The sequence below is a fragment of the Phoenix dactylifera genome, chromosome 9 (genome assembly GCF_051530095.1).
Source record: "Phoenix dactylifera cultivar Ajwa chromosome 9, Ajwa_hap1_PhDact_Kaust_v1.1, whole genome shotgun sequence".
NCBI lineage: Eukaryota > Viridiplantae > Streptophyta > Magnoliopsida > Arecales > Arecaceae > Phoenix > Phoenix dactylifera.
The window spans coordinates 285,125-303,882 of NC_143198.1; the positions used below are offsets into that span (position 1 = coordinate 285,125).

Below are 18,758 nucleotides of genomic sequence, written 5' to 3' on the forward strand. Positions count from 1 at the left end.
TCGCAGCGCTTTATCTACTTTCTTCTTGCAGGCTCTGCTCGAAAATGGAGCAGACGCAAGGTGCCAAAAGGAAAGGAACAGTAGACCCACTCCCATGGTACGTAGTCTGCCGAAAGGGATTGGTTTCCCTTGGCCTCGTCGACCGGTCAAAGAAGAGATCTGAAAGGAAAGCTAGCATAACTCATTTCTCTCTGAGAGCCTGAGCAGTCCAAATATCCGCCCTTCTAAAGAGAATTCACGGACGAGAAAAAGGGAGACACTGGTAATTATAACGCAGCGTTGCCATTCCGGCAAAAGCCGAAACTTGTTAATAAGAAAAATGGGAGAAGTGGGAACTCAGGGATCTTTCTTTTCTCCTCTCGTTCTTTGTTTACATGCATGTGGCGTGCAAATATACTTACTTATTTAGGTTTCCCATACAAACTAATTAAAGAGGCTGGATTCCAATGATAGCTAGATTAAAAGAGGAGAGCCCACCGGAAAATGCATCCTCGGGACCAAATAAAGTGACTGTCAGAAGTGCGATAGTCCGGGGATATATGGCAAGCTCATGGAGTAGTGTTACAAAATTGATTTCGATATATTCTAAGCGTTACACCATCAAGTGGGCTCGGGTCAAAACTTTTGCTCGGTTTATCGCTTTGAGTAGGTAGGGTTGTTTCATTTGCGCTGGGTTTCCAACCTTGGTGGCCCGTACCAAGTGCAAGTCAAGATAGGTTAGACTGGATGGTCCATCAAATTCAAATTGTGTTGAAGATCCAAATTCCTTCAAACAATGATGAACATTGATGCATAATTGACTCATTACCATATACTTGAGGTGTGCGCCATCCGAGTAGCATATATGACATATGAAGTGTTGGCTCTATTTGTGATGTCTGTTTCCTTATATCAAATAGAAGGATGGAATCTTGATTATATTTCTTTCCTTAATTTTTGAGCATGCGAACTAGTCTCGCAACGCATACCTGGCCATACTAAATTGGATCCAAATTGTGCTAATCGCAACATATATATTATCATGAATCGCAGCATCATTATCAAAGTGTGCACCGACCTCTAATTTATTATCACTAGATCCCGGTGAAAGCAAACTGCTAGGAAGAAATAGCATCTATTTCGAGCAGGATTCATGCAGTAGTGTAACATTAATATTCCATATCCATTTACAATTATTTTCAGAGCTTTCCAAGCTCCGGCAAGCATCGAGGCAAATATGATTTTTTTTTTCTTTTTTTGTTAAGACGGATGGATCACATCTGACGAGTATTATTACATGAAATAAAATAAAATAAAAAACATGACCTTAGAATTCTTTCTTTGGCCACCGGCACGTGGTGATAATGTGGCTTGTAGGCCCTAGTCAAATGAGGGAAAAAGAAATTATTAGACATTAAGTAATACCACCTACATGAGGATACATACGATCATAATAAATCGTCACACAAGGCGCAAGAAATCGATTGAAGGTGCATGTAATTATTGAGCCTGTTTTGGAACTCAACTTAACTTACCAATCATTACCCGTTTATTATCCAACTCCCGATCCCATCAACTTTCGCACCAGCGACGGCCAGCAGCCAAATACCAATTTGGCACTCCATCTCGTTGTGCGCGACAGGATGGCAGACATAAAAGCGGGACCCATCTAAATGACCTAAATTCGCAGTCCAACTGGCCAACCAGAAACAGACACGTCATCAGAGCGCAATACTTTGGAGCCACGTCCCCTCGAGCCCTCTTTGTCAGACCCATCATGCGAGTGAGACGGAAAAGAGGGAAGGGGAGAAGAGAGGACGTATGAACGAGCGCGCCGCGGCACACGTAATCCCTTTCCCTTTCCTTTGCCTTCTGCGAACTCCTCTCTCAGATGCAAAAGTCGAGGAAAAGAGAACTTCTCTCCTCTCTATAAAAATTCTTTCGAACCGGCGCTCGCTCTCGTTCCGAAGATCGCTCTTTTAGTTTCTTCTTTCTCGCGCTCTTGGGGTCCGAGGAGAGGGAGATGAAACCGCCGCCGGCGATCGTGCCGTTGGTGGCCGCGGCGGTGATTGTAGCCCACCTGACCGTGTTCTCGCCGGCGGCGGTGGAGGCGGCGGCGGGCGGGGGGTTTCCCGCGAAGCTGACGCTGGAGAGGGCCGTGCCGGCGCGGGGGGTCGCGTTGGAGCACCTCAAGGCTCGGGACCGGGCCCGCCATGGACGGATGCTGCTGGGGTCCTCCTCCTCGTCGCCGGCCACCGTCGCCGGGGTCGTGGATTTCTCCGTCCAGGGATCCGCGAATCCGTTCACCGTAGGGTAACTTCCTGAGATCCCTTGTCTCTTTTCTTTTTAATTATTGGTCTGGCTTGGAGATTGGTGGGTGGATTCTTTTCTCTTCTTTTCTCTTTTCTTTTGTTCTCTCCTTTTCTTCTTTCGGTTTCTTGGGGATTGCAATCGATGAGAAGATGGATGGACTCCCCTGTTTCTTCTTTCTTTCTATTTTCTTTTAAAATTATGGTTTGGGCTAGTCGCCAATTCTTTTTTCCTTGTGTTTCGAAATTTCACCTTTTCTTTTTTGGAATTTATATTCCAAGATCAATTCATCCTGAACTGCTGTAAGGTATGGTATAATGGGGAATGGAGTCTTTTGCTGAACTTTTGTTTGCTTATATAAACTTCGGTTTTTGTGGCATAAAAAGCAGTTGGTTATGCTTCGTTTTAGCCTCTTTTGTGATCTGCCTGCAGGAAAGATCATATTTTAAGGTTCTTGTGATGGGTTTGTGTTAAGTTTTGATCTTAACTGGAATCGTCCTGATTTTGGGTATTCATTTCTAGGCTTTACTTTACTCGTGTGAAATTGGGAAACCCTTCAAGAGAATTCTATGTTCAGATTGATACAGGCAGCGATATCTTATGGGTAACTTGCAGTCCTTGTAATGGATGCCCAACTTCCAGCGGACTTAATGTAAGGCCATTCATTCCCTCAATTCCTTTTTCTTCTCCTCTAATTACTTAGATGGTATTGATACCAATACCGCCAAACTACACAAAATCATCAATATTTTAAGTTACGGACTCCGTATGTGCCCTGATTTTTAGATGTTTGTACTGCATCATTGAGCTCCATGAGAAAACTTGATTATCGTTGGCCTTCTTTGCAGATCGAACTGGAGTTCTTCGACCCTGATAAGTCATCCACCACATCACGGATCACTTGCTCGGATGATAGGTGCACCTCTGCCCTCCAAAGTGGAGAGGCAGTCTGCTCTACTTCCAATTCTCACAACTCACTGTGTAGTTACTCTTTTCAGTATGGTGATGGAAGCGGCACTTCTGGATACTATGTGTCCGACATGCTATACTTTGATACAGTCACTGGGGATGAGCAGACTGCGAACTCTTCAGCTGCCATTGTTTTCGGGTAAAAGTGCCCATGATGGATGTCTGTTAACATTGGATTTTGTTTCGTTATGTTATTTTCAGGGATGGTTGCTAGAAAATGATGGATAGTTGACTTACTGTTCTGACGAGTATAGACTATTGAAGTCATGTAACCCATGCACGATAGATATCCACGGAAATTGCAACAGAAAATTTACCTTTTACATTTGTTTTATGCACCTTGGAATATGAGGCAGACATTGGAGGAAAACTGCTTTAAATTCTTTCCTTTTGTTGTTTAGTTCAGCATGTCATGAATTAGACAAAGACAAATGTTGAGGAGAGAGACATATGTATCAACATCTAGCTAAAAATATGAAGTCTCAAAAATAGTGGGTTTGCAAAAAGCCAATCTGCTGAAATATCAATGGAACTGGTTGCTATTTCTTTTCATTTCATTCTATCATGGTCCTATGACTGCTGATTTCAAAAACTAAACAATGCCATCCCCCTTAGCTAGGACCGAGGAATAGGAAGCCAATTCAATCTTTTCCTCACTAGAAATTTGTACGTTTTAGATATATTATTTCCTTGAATTAGATAATATAGAATAATTTATCCATGCTGAAAGTCATATTCCGTATCATCAAGTATGAAAGATTGATAAAAAAAGTCACACTGAATGTTTTGCAAATTGGCTGCATTACTATGTGCCCATCATATGAGTTGGACATGTAAATTAAATATACATTATTCTTTTCTTCCTTCTTATTGGTAGCAGATAACAGAGGATGAAATTTGCTTGGATTTACTTATTGCTTTGGAATTATCTTTAAAACAGATGTAGCAACTCACAGTCTGGAGATCTGACCAAGTCAGATAGGGCTATTGATGGGATTTTTGGGTTTGGACAGCATGATATGTCTGTCATTTCACAGCTCTCCTCTCTAGGTGTGGCTCCCAAAATATTCTCTCATTGCTTGAAAGGGTCAGACAATGGCGGAGGCATATTGGTTCTTGGAGAAATTGTAGAACCGGGGATCGTCTATACCCCACTCATTCAATCACAGTAAGTGCTCTTTTTTGCAATGATTATTGCTAATGCCATTGACATTAGAATTCTTTTTAATGTTATGACTGCTTATGTGTGGATAGGCACATCTATATTGCACGATCTACTGATTTTATTTGTTATGGTTGATATTGTTAAATCTTTTGAGGTTTATTTTGCTTAAAAAATATTTGTTGAGGTTTATAACATAACTATGGCAAGGCCTGTCTTGTTTAGGCTTTATTGATTATGATCGAGGAACTTCTTTTTTCAAGCAAACAAACAAGCAGGCACATGTAATGCATGTTTGAGGAACCATGATGAAATAACAAAAACATTGCAAAACTGAATAAGAAACAATTAAATTTAGAAATCGAATCTTGGTAAGGTATGGTACTCTTGGTATGGGATGTTACTCACTGGTATGGCGAACCATGGCACATACGATGGTACCTCCTCATATCAATTCATGATTTGCCAATATGAGATGGTCTGACATGGCACATTTTGCGGTACGGTGCTGTATGTATTGTAGTATGGTTGGTTTTCAAACCTTTCCCAAGGGTTGGTGACATACTAATTAAGGATGCTATTAAAGATAGTTGGATTGTAAAGAGAGAAAAAAATGAAAACAAGCAAGATCCATTAGAGAGAGGGAGAAGAGATTGCTGGGCAGTTGTATATAGGAAAGGAATGGTACAAAGGCACATCTTTTATCCCAAACCCACAAGACAGTGGCATACCAACTAATAATGCTATTACAGAGATTTGAATGGCAAAGAGAGGGAAAAATAATAAAATCCATTAGTGAGAGAGATGGTTGGGTAGTGTCCAATTGTAGGAAACAAGAGCATAGGTGCCTAGAATTGGAAGTGAAGTGGGTGCAGAGAGAGATAGAGAGCAAGGAAGATTTTAAGGAAGATACTAGTGAAGAGAGGAAATTGAAGAAAGCAATTAAAGGAGGAGATTTAATAAGGAAAGAGAGATATGGTTTTATCAAAAGGACAGAGGTGTGAGCCTATTTAGATTGTGGCCATTGAAGAGTTCAATATGAGGGGAAAAAAATTAGGGATGGAAAATTTCGTTCCTTCGGGAGATTAGATGGGACATTAGTTAAATATACGTGAGTGCCTTATTAGCTTATCTTTTTTTCTCCTGGCTTATGTCCCATCCTCAAATCATGAAAGGAAGCAGGAAGGAAAAGGATGGGTGCATCCAGCATATTCTGCGGACAGATTTAATGGATAATTATTCCGGGAACATATCTAAAGTTCAAAACTCTCTTTTTAAACTAATAATGTAGATATCTTTCTCTTTGTGCAATTTATTCATCAATTTGTATTATGTATTCTGCTAGATTGGACCATCTACAATAATAAATTCATGTAGACTATCACATAAAATTTTGGTATTTCATTGGCATACAAACAACATATTATGAGCTCTAATTTAATAGTTTTCTGTGGGACACAGCTAATTCTCTTATCTATGATGATGAAATTACATCTCTCATATCTAAGTGTGAACTAGGCTAAGCGCCTAAGCCTGACCTGGACGTGCAGCCATTATGCATAGTTCCTGATTTTCTTTGACATACGCATAGTGCTAGAGTTATAAGTACATGAGTCTTAGAATCTGACATTGTTAAAAAGGTTATAGATCCAACAAACCTTGATCAACAGGATTTTAGGATTTGGACAATTTTATATATAAATATTTTTTTGATACAATTTAAAAAATATTAAAGTTATGATTATTGAATATTTTTCAATACCTGGTAACAATTTATGGTTTGAGCTCTCATACCTTGAAAGAGGAGAGCATGAGCCATATTTTTAGCCATTTAGAAGTTCTTGGCATAGCCTGCTTTGTATTGATTATTAAGTAGACATTGGAGCTGACTTCTTGGTTGCTTATATCCGGATGTTATGTCTGCCTATCTGTAGATGATGACCCCCTTTCCCCCCTTTTTTCTCTTTTTCAATTTCCAGGCCTCATTACAACTTGAATCTTGAGAGCATTGCTGTCAATGGGCAAACTGTACCCATTGATTCCTCTGTGTTTACAACATCAAATACACAAGGAACAATTGTTGATTCAGGCACCACACTGGCTTATCTTGCAGAAGAAGCTTATGATCCTTTTGTCAATGCAGTGAGTTTAACGTGTAATTCTTACGCTTTATTATTTGTTTTGTGCAATGCTGACTACTATTCTTAGGAATGGATTAAGCTTTGGGGCTTTTAGTTAGGAATTATCAGTTTCTTTCACAGTTGTATTTCCGTTTCTGCATGTCTGCATTTCCTTATGCAACATATGTCAGTTTAACTTAAATACATTTAAATAAACAATAAAGGATTTTTTTTTCTAAGTTGCGATTAATTGTTTTTAATGTAGTTAAGCCAACTATTTTTTAGATTTGTTTGAACTCTTTTTTGGAGATTGAGCATTAGAATCTTATCCTGCCTTTGTTTTGTTTGGCCCGTATTTATCTTTGCTAGTTTCTTTGAAACTTCACGGTCCATTTCTACCTTGTTCTTAAAAGATAAAGCCTTTGGTTTTAGACCTTTTACATTTTCCTACTGTCCACAGCCAGCATCACACATTGAATGATCTCAACCAGTTCTTCAATGTTTTACTGTTCATTTCTTCTGCCCGAGTTTCCTTTGATGTGCTAATTTCCAAGTTTAACATTATGATTTGATTAATAGATCCTTCTTAGCATCCTTTGCTATGCATATGTATTGTAAAGTAAACATGAAAGATATGTATTCATGAACTTATTTTGTGCATTAGTCTTGCAATCTTTTCCCCCATTTTTCCCAACTGTGCCTCTTCTATTTTTTTGCAGATAGTTGCTTCCATGTCGTCATCAGTACGTTCCTTTGCTTCAAAAGGAAACCAGTGTTTTGTTACGTCTAGCAGGTTTTATTTCTTTTACTACATAAGAAATTAGCATTTCAAATTTTCAAGTATTTTATTTTTTTTAAAAAAGATCATTTAAGTTGTTGAATGTTTAATCATCCTAATACATCTCTTATTTGATAACAGTATTGATGAATCATTTCCTTCTGTTACATTAAATTTTATGGGTGGTGCATCCATGTCATTGAATCCTCAGGACTATCTTTTGCAGCAGGGTTCTGTTGTAAGTTTCTTGACATGCTTCATCAGACTAGCTACTTCTTCGCAATGGCATGGTTATATTGCACATAGCCTGTCAATTAATTTTTATTTTATTTAAAATCATTTTCAATTCTCTGCGTACAGGACAATGCTATTATATGGTGTATTGGTTGGCAAAAAAACCAGGGTCAAGGAATAACAATATTAGGAGGTATGTGGACTAGATCTTTCAATCAGATTGTATCTTGTGAGAACATACTGGTTGCACAATTATATCTATTGCATTATTGATCGATACGCAGATCTCCTCCTCCTCCTCCTGCTCCTCCTCCCTCTCTCTCTCTCTCTCTCTTTCTCTCAGTTTTTTTGTTACACATGGTACTAGTCCTGATTATGTATCAGGTGTCATGTTGCGAACTTTATATTTTAGGACCATGTTATTTTGTTGAAAGAGTGGTAATAATCCCCCTACTTGCTTATTTTGTTGAAATTTTAGTAGTGTGTATTATACTTGTGGGCCCATCCACCTACTTGCTTAAGCTTTTGGGTTGAACTTTAACATAGTAATAGAGCCCACAATCCTTCTTGCCCGCCGATCTTCCAACACTCTCACTTCCAATCCACATGTTCCCCTCTTCAGTTTCTACCCCTCCTCCTAGGGTGTTACATGTGAGAGTGTTGAGAGGCGCAATAAACCCACATTAGATAGGGCAACGACTTTAGTGGTGCTTATATACATGGTTTCAAATCCCTGTATAACATCTCGTCGGATTCCAAGATGGGGGATCGTCTCGCCATCATCCCAATGTTCTGATCAGCGTCTCCTGGGATATCTCCCATCCCAAGTGTTGGGACGGGGCGGGATGATGGTGCGTCCCATTCTGCCGAAAAACTGAGGCAATTCCATCTCACTGGATTTATAAAACCTTACTTATGTGCCCATCCACATTCTTGTTCAAGCTTTTGAGTTGGACTTTAACCTATAGAGTGCTTATAAATAAGCCTTTAGTGCAATGGACCATGTTTGACATTTCCATCCTCAACATTTTATGTTTTTCACCTTATTAATATTATCTTTTTTAAACTTCGGCTATGTAGTGATTTTCCTTTTCAGTATCAAGTAAAATCGAAGAAAAAGTTATAGAACTTCCCTTTTTATAAATAAGTGATACCAAATGCTTCATAGTCAATCTACTGGTTGTAATTGGATTTATTCCAAATGCTGACTGAACAGAGTTTAAGAAAAGGAAGAAAATAAGATTCTCATCTTGATGAGTTTTGAGTACTTTGTGAGTTTTAGGTTTCTGAGACTATAATATTTGTTCTGATTTTGAATGAACAAAAATCAAAATTTCTAGCGTTTGGTATTTGGTGAAAATAGAGCTTTGGACTTGCAGGAGTATTTTTTGGGAACTTACCAGATTGTGAATTTTGTCACTTCTTTGCTTGAGTTTGACCTATACACTGTATAAACAAGGGCAATGTGTACATTAATGGAAAAAATGATGGTTCATATCCATTCCTGAAGTAATTAACAGACATTAATTCCATAGATGTATCAGTATGGAGAGAGAGAGAGAGAGAGAGAGAGAGAGGTGGGCTTGGTGGGAGAGTTTGCACATACTCAAGAAATAAACATTCCTTTGCTGTTATACTCCAAAACAGTATTTTTACCGTTGTATTACCATCTTTAGAAGCTTCATTACTTGATCATATTTGGCCATTGGTCCCTGTGGTTGACTTACCAATAATATCTTTTTGTGTTTCAATTGCATATGAATAAGACCAAAAAGTGTTTTCATAATTAGTAAGTAAACAACAAAGTCTCTTGATAAACCCATTTTGTATCTTAATTCATTTCTCTAGATGTTGTGCGTTTATACATTCCAAGATGTAAAGGTTTATGGTTAATATTAGGTTCTTGTGATAGATGAAAAGAAGACATAAAAGAAATATGAAATAATTTAAACATAAAAGAAAAAAATATTTTATCATAGAGATACTAGTATTGTTATAGGGACATTTAATATTATAGCTTTCTTCGCTCAACCCCTTTTTTTAAAGAAAAATCTTGCCTCCGCTCCTACGGTTATATGCCATGAACAGCATGACCTATTAGCATTAGTTTATTATTAGTTCATAGATTTTATACATGGTGTTCATGTTTATGAGAGTATAAATATTATTCTGTATCTTCGTCATTACTAGTTGATTTTTTGCCTATACCTAGAAAAAGCTAGACTTGTTCATCTAATATAACTAAAGTTCCTTTAATCATCACTGCACCTAGACCCTCTATTTTTAAGCCATCCTAGGTGAACACTTCAAAATATCTTGCTGATGTTAGCCAAAAGTGTCTGATACTTATTACTTTTTTAAAAAAAAGTATCATGAGGGGACTCTTAATTTTAAGTAGCAGACGCTTCACTTAAAGTGTCCACAATTTTTTTCTGTACACGAATGTCCTCTATGTACAATATAAGTGTACCTTTTTAAAGCAAAATGTCATCATATTTTTTAATATAAAGTATTGCGTTTGTATGAACATTTTAAACGAAATATCATTATATTGTATATATATAAATATATTTGTATATAATTATAAGTTTCTCTTTTTGTAAGTAATGATTAAAACACACCAACACATTTATTTATGTATGTGTATACGGACGCATACATGTATATATGTATGTATGTGTCCCCATGCCTAGATATTTGGAGGCCACCTTATGCCCGACACCTGAGGATACTTAGACATTGCAATCATATGAGTAATACTGGCCAGCCGATAATCCTTTCTTGTATTTACCTATTTCATTGGCACGCAGCATTTTGTTTGCTCTTTGTATGGTAGAATCCAATCTCCTGACATTAAGTTTTTCACAATATTATTTTTGTTTCACAGTAGTATTATGCTGTTTTATTTTTTCATACTCAATTTTTGTTTGTTCTTGATAAATACCGTTCCCGTCTTTACAGACCTTGTGTTAAAAGATAAGATATTTGTCTACGATCTAGCAAATCAGCGGATAGGCTGGGGAAATTACGATTGTAAGTGCAACAATCACATATAAATCCTTATGTTTAATTTTCTTTTCTGCTCCTGTTCGAAGAAAAATAAACTCTCCGGTTGTGTTCCTTGGCGCTCAGGTTCTCTTTCGGTGAATGTAACCACGTCGTCTGGTAAGAACGAGTACCTCAACACCGGTGAGCTGGATGTTAGTGGCTCACGGCGCGCTGCATTTTGGAAGCGGCAGCCAACCGGCCTTGCGGTGTTCTTTGTATATATTTCTGTTCTCGCCATCTTATATCGATAGCAGAGCATACGGGGATTGTGATGACAGAGCATACGACAACACACAAAACACTGTCGAACGTTACTACATCTTCTGATAGCAGAACACGATACGGGGATCGTCATTCCATTCTTTATTGATGTATTTAGAACTTGGTCTTTTTTTTTAAAGTCAATATTTATGTCAATTGCTAGAGCCTTCTTGCTGCAGATTCCTCTTTCCTTCGCTTATATGTAATGAGCTCTACAATTGTATGGCAGTCTTTCCCCCTCATTCGACAAACAGCGGATGTGCGATCTCCCCATTTTCTGCTCCTTTTCAGACTCTCTTTTTATTTTTGGTGGTATGATGCTGTTTATCAGACTTTGAACGATCTGTACAAAAGGACTAACAGTATAATTATATGAAATAGATCTGTAACCTTTTTGTGCGAGATTTACATGTTTTGCTAATAATGCTAATGCTAATATTGAATTAACTGACTGCGGAATCTCCGACATTAGCAAGGAAGGGATGATGCGAGAGAAGCATGGAATAGAATCACGCAGGCATGCTTTTTATTATTATTATTATTATTATTATTTATTTCTGGGGGCGGCCTAGCATGTAGCCTAAACCTTGTAGGCCCTTGTTCGCATGTGCCCGAAAAAAGAGTTGGTCTGCTCTCCTTCTGACAGAACTGTTAGCGATCAAACTTTTAAATCGACAATCTACACCTGCAAACATGATCTACAACATGCTATTTGCCTAATATGAGAAGAAACAAAATTTTTTATTTAAAAAAAACATAAAATATTGTTTGACTTTTACATCAAATGATATCAAGATGGGCCTTATGCAAGATACAATGCAATATTTTGATTTGAGGGCGTCTCTTAAAGTCACTATGCATTGGATGCCAAATTCTTGAATTTAGTTACTTTTGTTGGGTTTCCTCCCATTGTAGAGCCAAAATAAAAGCTATCTTCAATTTTACTGGTAGTAGTCGTATACGTGGGCTCTTCTTAAAAAGTGATGTACACGAGTATGCAAGATTTTTGTGCCGAAAATGAAAATAATTAAATTGGTATTGGCAAGGACAACGTAAAAAAATCATACCTGTTAATTAGAGGTGATCACGGGCCTTCTGGCCCGCCCAGCCCGCCCAGCCCGGTCTGAAATTTTTCGGGCTTGGGCATTGAAAAAAGGCCCATTGGTCGGGCCTGGGCAGGAAAAATGGCCCGACCAATGGGTCTTTTTTTTTTTTTGCTTAAAAAAAAAAATCAAGGACGTACGATGTTTTATGACGCCTTTCTATAACGAAAGTGCTATGCACATGACAAGTACTCTTTTGGACGGTACCAGTACTACCTTTATATTTACGGAAGGTCGACGGGCCTGGATTCAAAATCCCACCCTCATCCGATTTCGCGACCGAGTTTCCCTATGAGTGCAGCTGAAGAGTCGCTGGGATGCATGCACGCGAGGTTGACCGTATGGAAGCATATGCCCTGAGCTTTCCAGAAATGCAGCCACTTCGTACCATCTCTCTTAAAAGCAAGGGCTCAAATCTAATTCATTCAAACCGTATGAAAGCACGTGCGGACATCTATCTGCTGGTCAAGTTATAGAGCCTACATTGGTTATTGACACGATAAATTTTAGATATTTATATAGAATTAAAAAATTTAAATAATATTTTTCGGTTAATTTTTTGGAATGAGATATAATATCAGAGCGATTCTTAGGTACTTGTGATTTGATTTGAATGGATCAGAATTTTTAACCTGACGAGAATGCTAGAGCTTAAACGAGAAAAATATGAAAGAATTCATGCAGGTGTATATTTAGTCCCATATTAATTATTCATTGGATAGATCTTAGGTACTTAAATAGTCTTTTTAGATAAGAGTCCTGGATTGAGCATTGGCATTGGATAGATCTTAGGTACTTAAATAGTCTTTTTAAATAAGAGTCCTGGATTGAGCATTGGTGTTGCTCCCTCGTGGCATGTGGATCTCCTTTATGTTGGGCCAACATAAGCCGCTTGATGGCTGAATGTCTATGATAGTAGACGGTCACAGTCTAATTTCACACCTTGAAGGTCAGCAACTAAGCCTGGACGTGTATCTTCTACGCTAGCTTGTTACGACATGTATCTACCTTGGAGAACGCTCCATAGGTATGATCAGGAGCGAGTTTGTCAAGGAGATCATCTAGCTTTTACTGGTCTGAGATCACAGAGATCGAGGTCAGTTGATATAAATCCAAGACCGCTCAAATGCGCAGCTCCATTATAATTAATATCGAACATCCGGCATTTACAAGAAGATCATCGCGTGGCAAAATTGTCTCTCTCGCTGCCCAGCAAGGTTGTTTTCCTGCCAGCACCTTGGGAACTATTGCTTCCCAAATGACAGGAAAAACATCGAGTATATAGTGGTGCAAACTTCAAACTCTATTATCAAATGCTCTCCACCGCCTACCGTCATCGACAAAGACACATTATTTCCAGCGAAGCAACATCCAGACCTAATTCCCTTCACTTGCTTCAGTTTGTCACGCTTATCCACCAACGGAGTCGATCAAATATCAAATCCAAACTCAACGTAAGCTAGCTACGAAACCTATAAAAGAACACACCAAACCCAATTAAAAAACTGGATCGAACTATAAACACAACCGGCAAAAACCATAAATATCCGATCTAAACTCAACCGAAGCCCATGGCGAACACGGCCACCTCACCTACACCTGATCACACTCCAAATTTCCAATTCAAACGCAATCCGGAGCAGGTCGTGTCGAGAGTGGATTGGTTGAAAAGCTTTAGGACTGCAGTTTGTTACCAACTGGGAATTCTATTCCTGGAATTTGCATTGTGCCCAAGTCACCCAAGCCTTCAATCCGAAGCATTCTTGAATTAGAATTGGGCCAAGCATATTCCAACCCGGCTTTGGATGCAAACCGACCCAATTCGACCCCCCTCCGGGCTGTACGAAGACACGATATAACGAAAGAGCCATAGGGGGAGATGGCGCCGCGTGGCAGCACGGCAAGATTAGAAGGAGAACAGGAGAGTTGGACTCGGAGTGGGCTAGGGTTCGGGGCTGTGACTTGGTCCGGGGCAGGGGGGCCGCCGCTTGTGGTTAAAATCTGGCTGCGAGGGGAGAAAGGGCCACTCGGGTGGACGAAGTCTCTCTCTCTCTCTCTCTCTCTCTCTCTCTCTCTCTCTCGCTTCCCTTCTCACCTTCTCTCACCCCCCACCACCGTATATAATAAAAACAACAATATTAATACACCATCACAAAAACTGTCCCTTCTCCAAACTCCCGCGCCCCATGCAAATCTCCATCATCTTCTAACTCCGCTGCTCTCCGTCCTTCCTCGCCGCCTCCCTTCTCCTCCGAAACCCTAATCCTAACCCTCTAGATTTTTTTTCCCTTCCTTCTGTTGGATTCTTTTGGTGGAGCGATGGCGGTCCCTCCGATGGCCTGGGTTCCGGCGCTTTACGTCGGGGACCTCCACGGGGGCGTGATGGACGCCCACATTTTCGAGCTCTTCTCCTCCGTCGGCCCCGTGACGTCCGTCCGGGTATGCCGCGATGCCGCCACCGGCCGCTCGCTCGGCTACGGCTACGTCAACTACATTTCCCCGCAGGATGGTATGCACCTTCGATTACTCGATGCCTTTCTCCGTTCTTGCTTTGGATTCCTTCTTCTTGTGATCTTGCCCGGGTTTGGATTCTGTTTTTTGTTCGCCGGTGCTTTGTGTTTTTTTCCCCCGGGATTTTCCCCATTTTTTGAGTGTTTCGTTTGGTTGGATTGGATTTCGTGCTGGAAAATATCGAGTGATTCTTCGTTGCATCATGTTCTTGTTTCTCGATTGGTTATTTTGTTTCAGCTTTTCCCTTATTTTCTTTGTGTTTTCTAATTCTGATGGGTTCTCCGAGTTCGTTCTCTACTGCTTGCTGCCTTCTGATTTTTGTTTTGAGTTCTTTTTTTAATTTCAGTGGGATGTACTCGCTGTTATGTCTTCTCTTGGTATTTCTTTTTGGATGAATATATAGATTATTTTTCGGAATAGGATAATATTGTCGGTGATAATAATCAAGGATTATTGCATCCTGGTCCTTTTATTGATTATTTTTCCTTTTTTCCCCTTAATTTCTTTTTCCTAATCTACACGGTCTTTCTCTTCATGGCTATGAATTTTTTTTTTTTCCAGGATTGCGATTAGTTGTATCAAATTCAGCTGTACAATGATGTGGGATCTCCTTATCAGATTGTTCTCGGATTCATATTTTTATATTGCTTCTTCCTTTTTTTTCCTGCTGAATAGTTGCAGTCTATTTCCCTTTTCCTTTGGTTTTGTAAGTTCTCGTCTTTGATTTTATCTGATTGTAAGTTATCCAGAGAATTTTTCTGTCGCATGATATGTATTGTTTAGAGTTTATTTTCTACTTAAATTTAGTTCCTGCAATGGCTTCCAATATTTGATGGAATGATACATGGATTCTTGTGAATTCGTTTGCTTTTTTGTCGTGTTTTATTTTTTGTGTAGCTGAGCACGCTCTCATGAAGTTGAATCACACTCTTTTGAATGGTAAACCGATAAGAATTATGTGGTCCCAACGGGATCCTGATGCAAGGAAAAGTGGATTTGGAAATCTGTTTGTGAAGGTAAACCAAAGGAATTATGACGGGATACTCTTCTTCTATTTTCCTGCTACTATTATTTCAGGGGTTTCAATTTTGATGCATTTTGAAATGTGATTCAAGTTTATTTTATTTGGCAGAACCTAAGCGACTCCATTGATAATGCAAGGCTTCATAAGATTTTTGAGAGATTTGGGACCATTTTGTCATGTAAAGTTGCTGCAGATGATGATGGGAAAACCCGAGGGTATGGATTTGTTCAGTTTGACAACCAAGAGTTGGCAGATTCTGCCATTGAGAAACTCAATGGATCCACTGTCGAAGGCAAGCAAATGTAGGCAACTAGTCTTCAATCATTATTATAGCATTTGCTTTCTCTATGTGATTGCTATTTTACTGATATCACCCGTTATTTTTAGGGCTTCCTTTTGCTATCTGATTGTTTTTGTGCCATGTAGATATGTTGGGAATTTCATTAAAAAGAGTGAACGTGTAGTGCTGAGCCCTGAAGCTAAATATACTAACTTATACATGAAGAATCTGGATCAGGACATAACAGAAGAACTTATTGAACTGAAGTTCTCTGAGTTTGGTAAAATATCTAATGTGATGATTGCAAAAGATGATAACGGAAACTCAAAGGGATTTGGGTTTGTGAACTTTGAAAGCCCTGATAGTGCGAAAAGGGCGACGGAAGCTATGAACGGAGTTCAACTTGGTAAGCCTACTAGGAGCAACCGGGAATTCTTCCTTGTCCCTTTTTATATATATATATATATATATATAAAACAAAATGAAGTATAAGATGATCATCTACTAAATCTATTCTCTGCACTAACTGTGTTGAGTAGGATCCAAGACCCTGTATGTGGCAAGGGCTCAGAAGAGAGCAGAGCGACAGCAAATTTTGCGGCATTTGTATGAAGAAAAGCGCAATGAGCAGATCAGGGAAAACATGGTAGGATATGCTTTGCTCTTTTGGAAGTCATTTACTTGAACTATTGTACCCTTCTGTCTCTTCTGTAGGTTTGACCAGAAATTGGTATTCTTTGCTCAGGCCTCAAATGTCTATGTCAAAAACATTGATGATGCCATTGATGATAATGCTCTGCGGGAATGTTTCAGCCAATGTGGCAACATCACTTCTGCAAAAATTATGCGCGATGATAAAGGAATAAGTAGAGGATTTGGGTTTGTGTGCTTTAGTAGTCCAGAGGAAGCCAACAAAGCTGTGAACACTCTGCATGGTAGTTTTTCTTGCAGGTTACTCTCTGTTTTTCATCTAGGTTCAAATAATAATGTTAAGCGCATGGGTTTTATGCAGGATATATGTTCTATGGAAAGCCTCTTTATGTTGCAATTGCCCAAAGGAAAGAGGAAAGACGGGCTCAATTGCAGCTTCAATATGCTCAGCGCATGGCAGCATTGGCAGGATCTCCAACTGCTGTTATGCCTGCTGGGTATCCCCCTCTTTACTACACTCCTCCTGGTATTGTATCACAAATTCCTCCAAGGCAGGGCCTTGTTTATCAACCTTTTGGACTTAGACCTGGATGGAGGCCCAGTGGATTTGTTCCTCCATCGAGGCCAGCTTTCCAACCAATGCCACTTCCAGTGGTACGCGCACAAATATTTTAGTTTATATGAACTGTAGTTCACTTATGATGATAAATGGGCAATTTGAAAGTTTTTTCCTCTTGTGGTTAGGCTGCTTGATTACTGGTGGAACTCTTTTTTTTTTTTTGCCCTACAGATGCCAAATACTCCAAGGCAACATAGACAAAATAGGGGTTGGATGAATGGATCGATGCTGCTTCAGTCTGGACAGTCTGTTCCATACCTGCCACATATGCAACAAGCAAGCCATTTGAATTCTTCCAAAGATTTTAACAGTCAGCAGGTGACTTATAGTTTATTTGGTTGTTAAGTTTTATTTATACTATCTTAATACTATAGGGATGTACAGTCTAAGATGTTTGTTCTTTGAAGCATTCCAGTGACACTATAATACATAAATGCTTGAAGGCATCATGCTAGGTATCCCTTGCTTGAATCGACATTTTCTGGTGGTACCTCATCTATTAGAAAGAAGTAAAAATGAGAAGCAGTCTCTGGTGCCTTGATCTCATATCTGCTTGACTTTTAAGAATTGAAATTTTCACTGCACAGATGTACCATAATTCATGATTTGCTTGTCCTCAAGTCATTTTTTGTCCAGTATACTGTGACTGTTACATGCTAAATGCGATGATGGAATAATTTCATGTGATATTCTAACACGTCTTGTCTCCATCTTGACAGCGATCTGGGCAGACCAGGTATGTGCCAAATGGACACCGGCTTGAAATGAATAATGGATCAGTGGTTCCACCTGGTGCTTCAAACTTGGAAGGTACAAAGATGCTCAGCAGTCTGCTTGCTGCTGCTACCCCACAGCAACAAAAACAGATGCTTGGCGAACGCCTCTTCCCCTTGGTTGAAAAACTTAAGGTGGTATTCTGTTGTCCTTTGTTTCTATGAGTAATTTGATGCTTTCTCCATCTTGTGTTTTCATACATAATATTCATGTTGTTGCAAATTCTGGCATTAACTTTTTATCTTTGTACTGTTTAGTTTGATCTTGCTGCTAAAATTACTGGAATGCTGTTGGAGATGGACAACTCGGAATTGCTTCTGCTGTTGGAGTCACCAGAATCACTGGCTGCTAAAGTGGAAGAAGCAGTAGGTGTCTTGAAGCTCTCCAAAACCAAAGTAGGCGGTCAAGATTCTGTCCGCCCAAATTACTTGTCAGTTGCAGTCAACTGAAAGGAATACAGATTCTGAGAATATCATTTTTTTGAACTACAGATTATCTTTTGTATTCTGCACCTAGGGCTTATGATTTTTATTAGTGAGCCTTTCTCCGTTTTGCTGCTAGAATTTGGAAGTTATCTGATGTGCTTCATAGGACAGTAGACATAGTTGTTTTAGAATCTCTCATTATCACCATAACTGACCATCTAAGGGCGAAGACTGTTTTCTTTTTTCTTTACATGTTACTGGTTATACAACCTCTTATGTTTCTGGATTGTGCATAGTTTATGAACAATTAGATGCATTTTTCCAATCAATAATTAGCTTATTCATGTTTGGATTGATGCCATGCCTCCCTTGGCATTTACACATGATGATTATGCTTGTCATGCTTTTGGAGTTTCTACTGTGTGTTCAAATTGCCCCTCAACGTCACCTGATAAGCTGATACATAACTTGGGGGCAAGAGTGGTGCCATTTATATACCTTGATGATCTT

At 39.2% G+C, this 18,758-nt stretch overlaps 2 protein-coding genes across 2 annotated transcripts; both read left to right on the plus strand.

The window, feature by feature from the left end:
- Positions 1 to 1,718: 1,718 nt before the first annotated feature.
- LOC103712031 (Eukaryotic aspartyl protease family protein) lies at positions 1,719 to 11,263 on the plus strand. Its single transcript, XM_008798407.6, has 10 exons — positions 1,719 to 2,292; positions 2,812 to 2,941; positions 3,138 to 3,397; positions 4,199 to 4,426; positions 6,400 to 6,562; positions 7,260 to 7,333; positions 7,460 to 7,556; positions 7,679 to 7,745; positions 10,514 to 10,585; positions 10,685 to 11,263. Exons 1-10 carry the CDS (start codon positions 2,003 to 2,005, stop codon positions 10,849 to 10,851), a joined length of 1,548 nt encoding a protein of 515 aa, XP_008796629.3. The 5' UTR covers positions 1,719 to 2,002; the 3' UTR covers positions 10,852 to 11,263.
- A 2,638-nt stretch (positions 11,264 to 13,901) lies between these two features.
- LOC103712032 (polyadenylate-binding protein 7-like) lies at positions 13,902 to 18,604 on the plus strand. The gene is made up of 10 exons (XM_039117308.3): positions 13,902 to 14,473; positions 15,373 to 15,491; positions 15,608 to 15,801; positions 15,926 to 16,185; positions 16,319 to 16,425; positions 16,525 to 16,714; positions 16,792 to 17,084; positions 17,221 to 17,367; positions 17,769 to 17,957; positions 18,081 to 18,604. The coding sequence occupies exons 1-10, from the start codon at positions 14,284 to 14,286 to the stop codon at positions 18,270 to 18,272; spliced, it is 1,881 nt and encodes a 626-aa protein (XP_038973236.2). The 5' UTR covers positions 13,902 to 14,283; the 3' UTR covers positions 18,273 to 18,604.
- The last annotated feature ends 154 nt before the right edge of the window (positions 18,605 to 18,758 follow it).

What these genes read in the sequence shown, in the direction of transcription:
- LOC103712032 (XM_039117308.3), top strand. Translation starts at nt 14,284, where the DNA reads ATGGCGGTCCCTCCGATGGCCTGGGTTCCGGCGCTTTACGTCGGGGAC. An exon ending in AGCTGTGAACACTCTGCATG is followed by an intron (nt 16,715 to 16,791) that starts GTAGTTTTTCTT and finishes GGTTTTATGCAG; the next exon opens with GATATATGTTCTATGGAAAG. An exon ending in CCTTGGTTGAAAAACTTAAG is followed by an intron (nt 17,958 to 18,080) that starts GTGGTATTCTGT and finishes TGTACTGTTTAG; the next exon opens with TTTGATCTTGCTGCTAAAAT.
- LOC103712031 (XM_008798407.6), top strand. Translation starts at nt 2,003, where the DNA reads ATGAAACCGCCGCCGGCGATCGTGCCGTTGGTGGCCGCGGCGGTGATT. An exon ending in ACCCCACTCATTCAATCACA is followed by an intron (nt 4,427 to 6,399) that starts GTAAGTGCTCTT and finishes TTCAATTTCCAG; the next exon opens with GCCTCATTACAACTTGAATC. An exon ending in TGTTTTGTTACGTCTAGCAG is followed by an intron (nt 7,334 to 7,459) that starts GTTTTATTTCTT and finishes ATTTGATAACAG; the next exon opens with TATTGATGAATCATTTCCTT.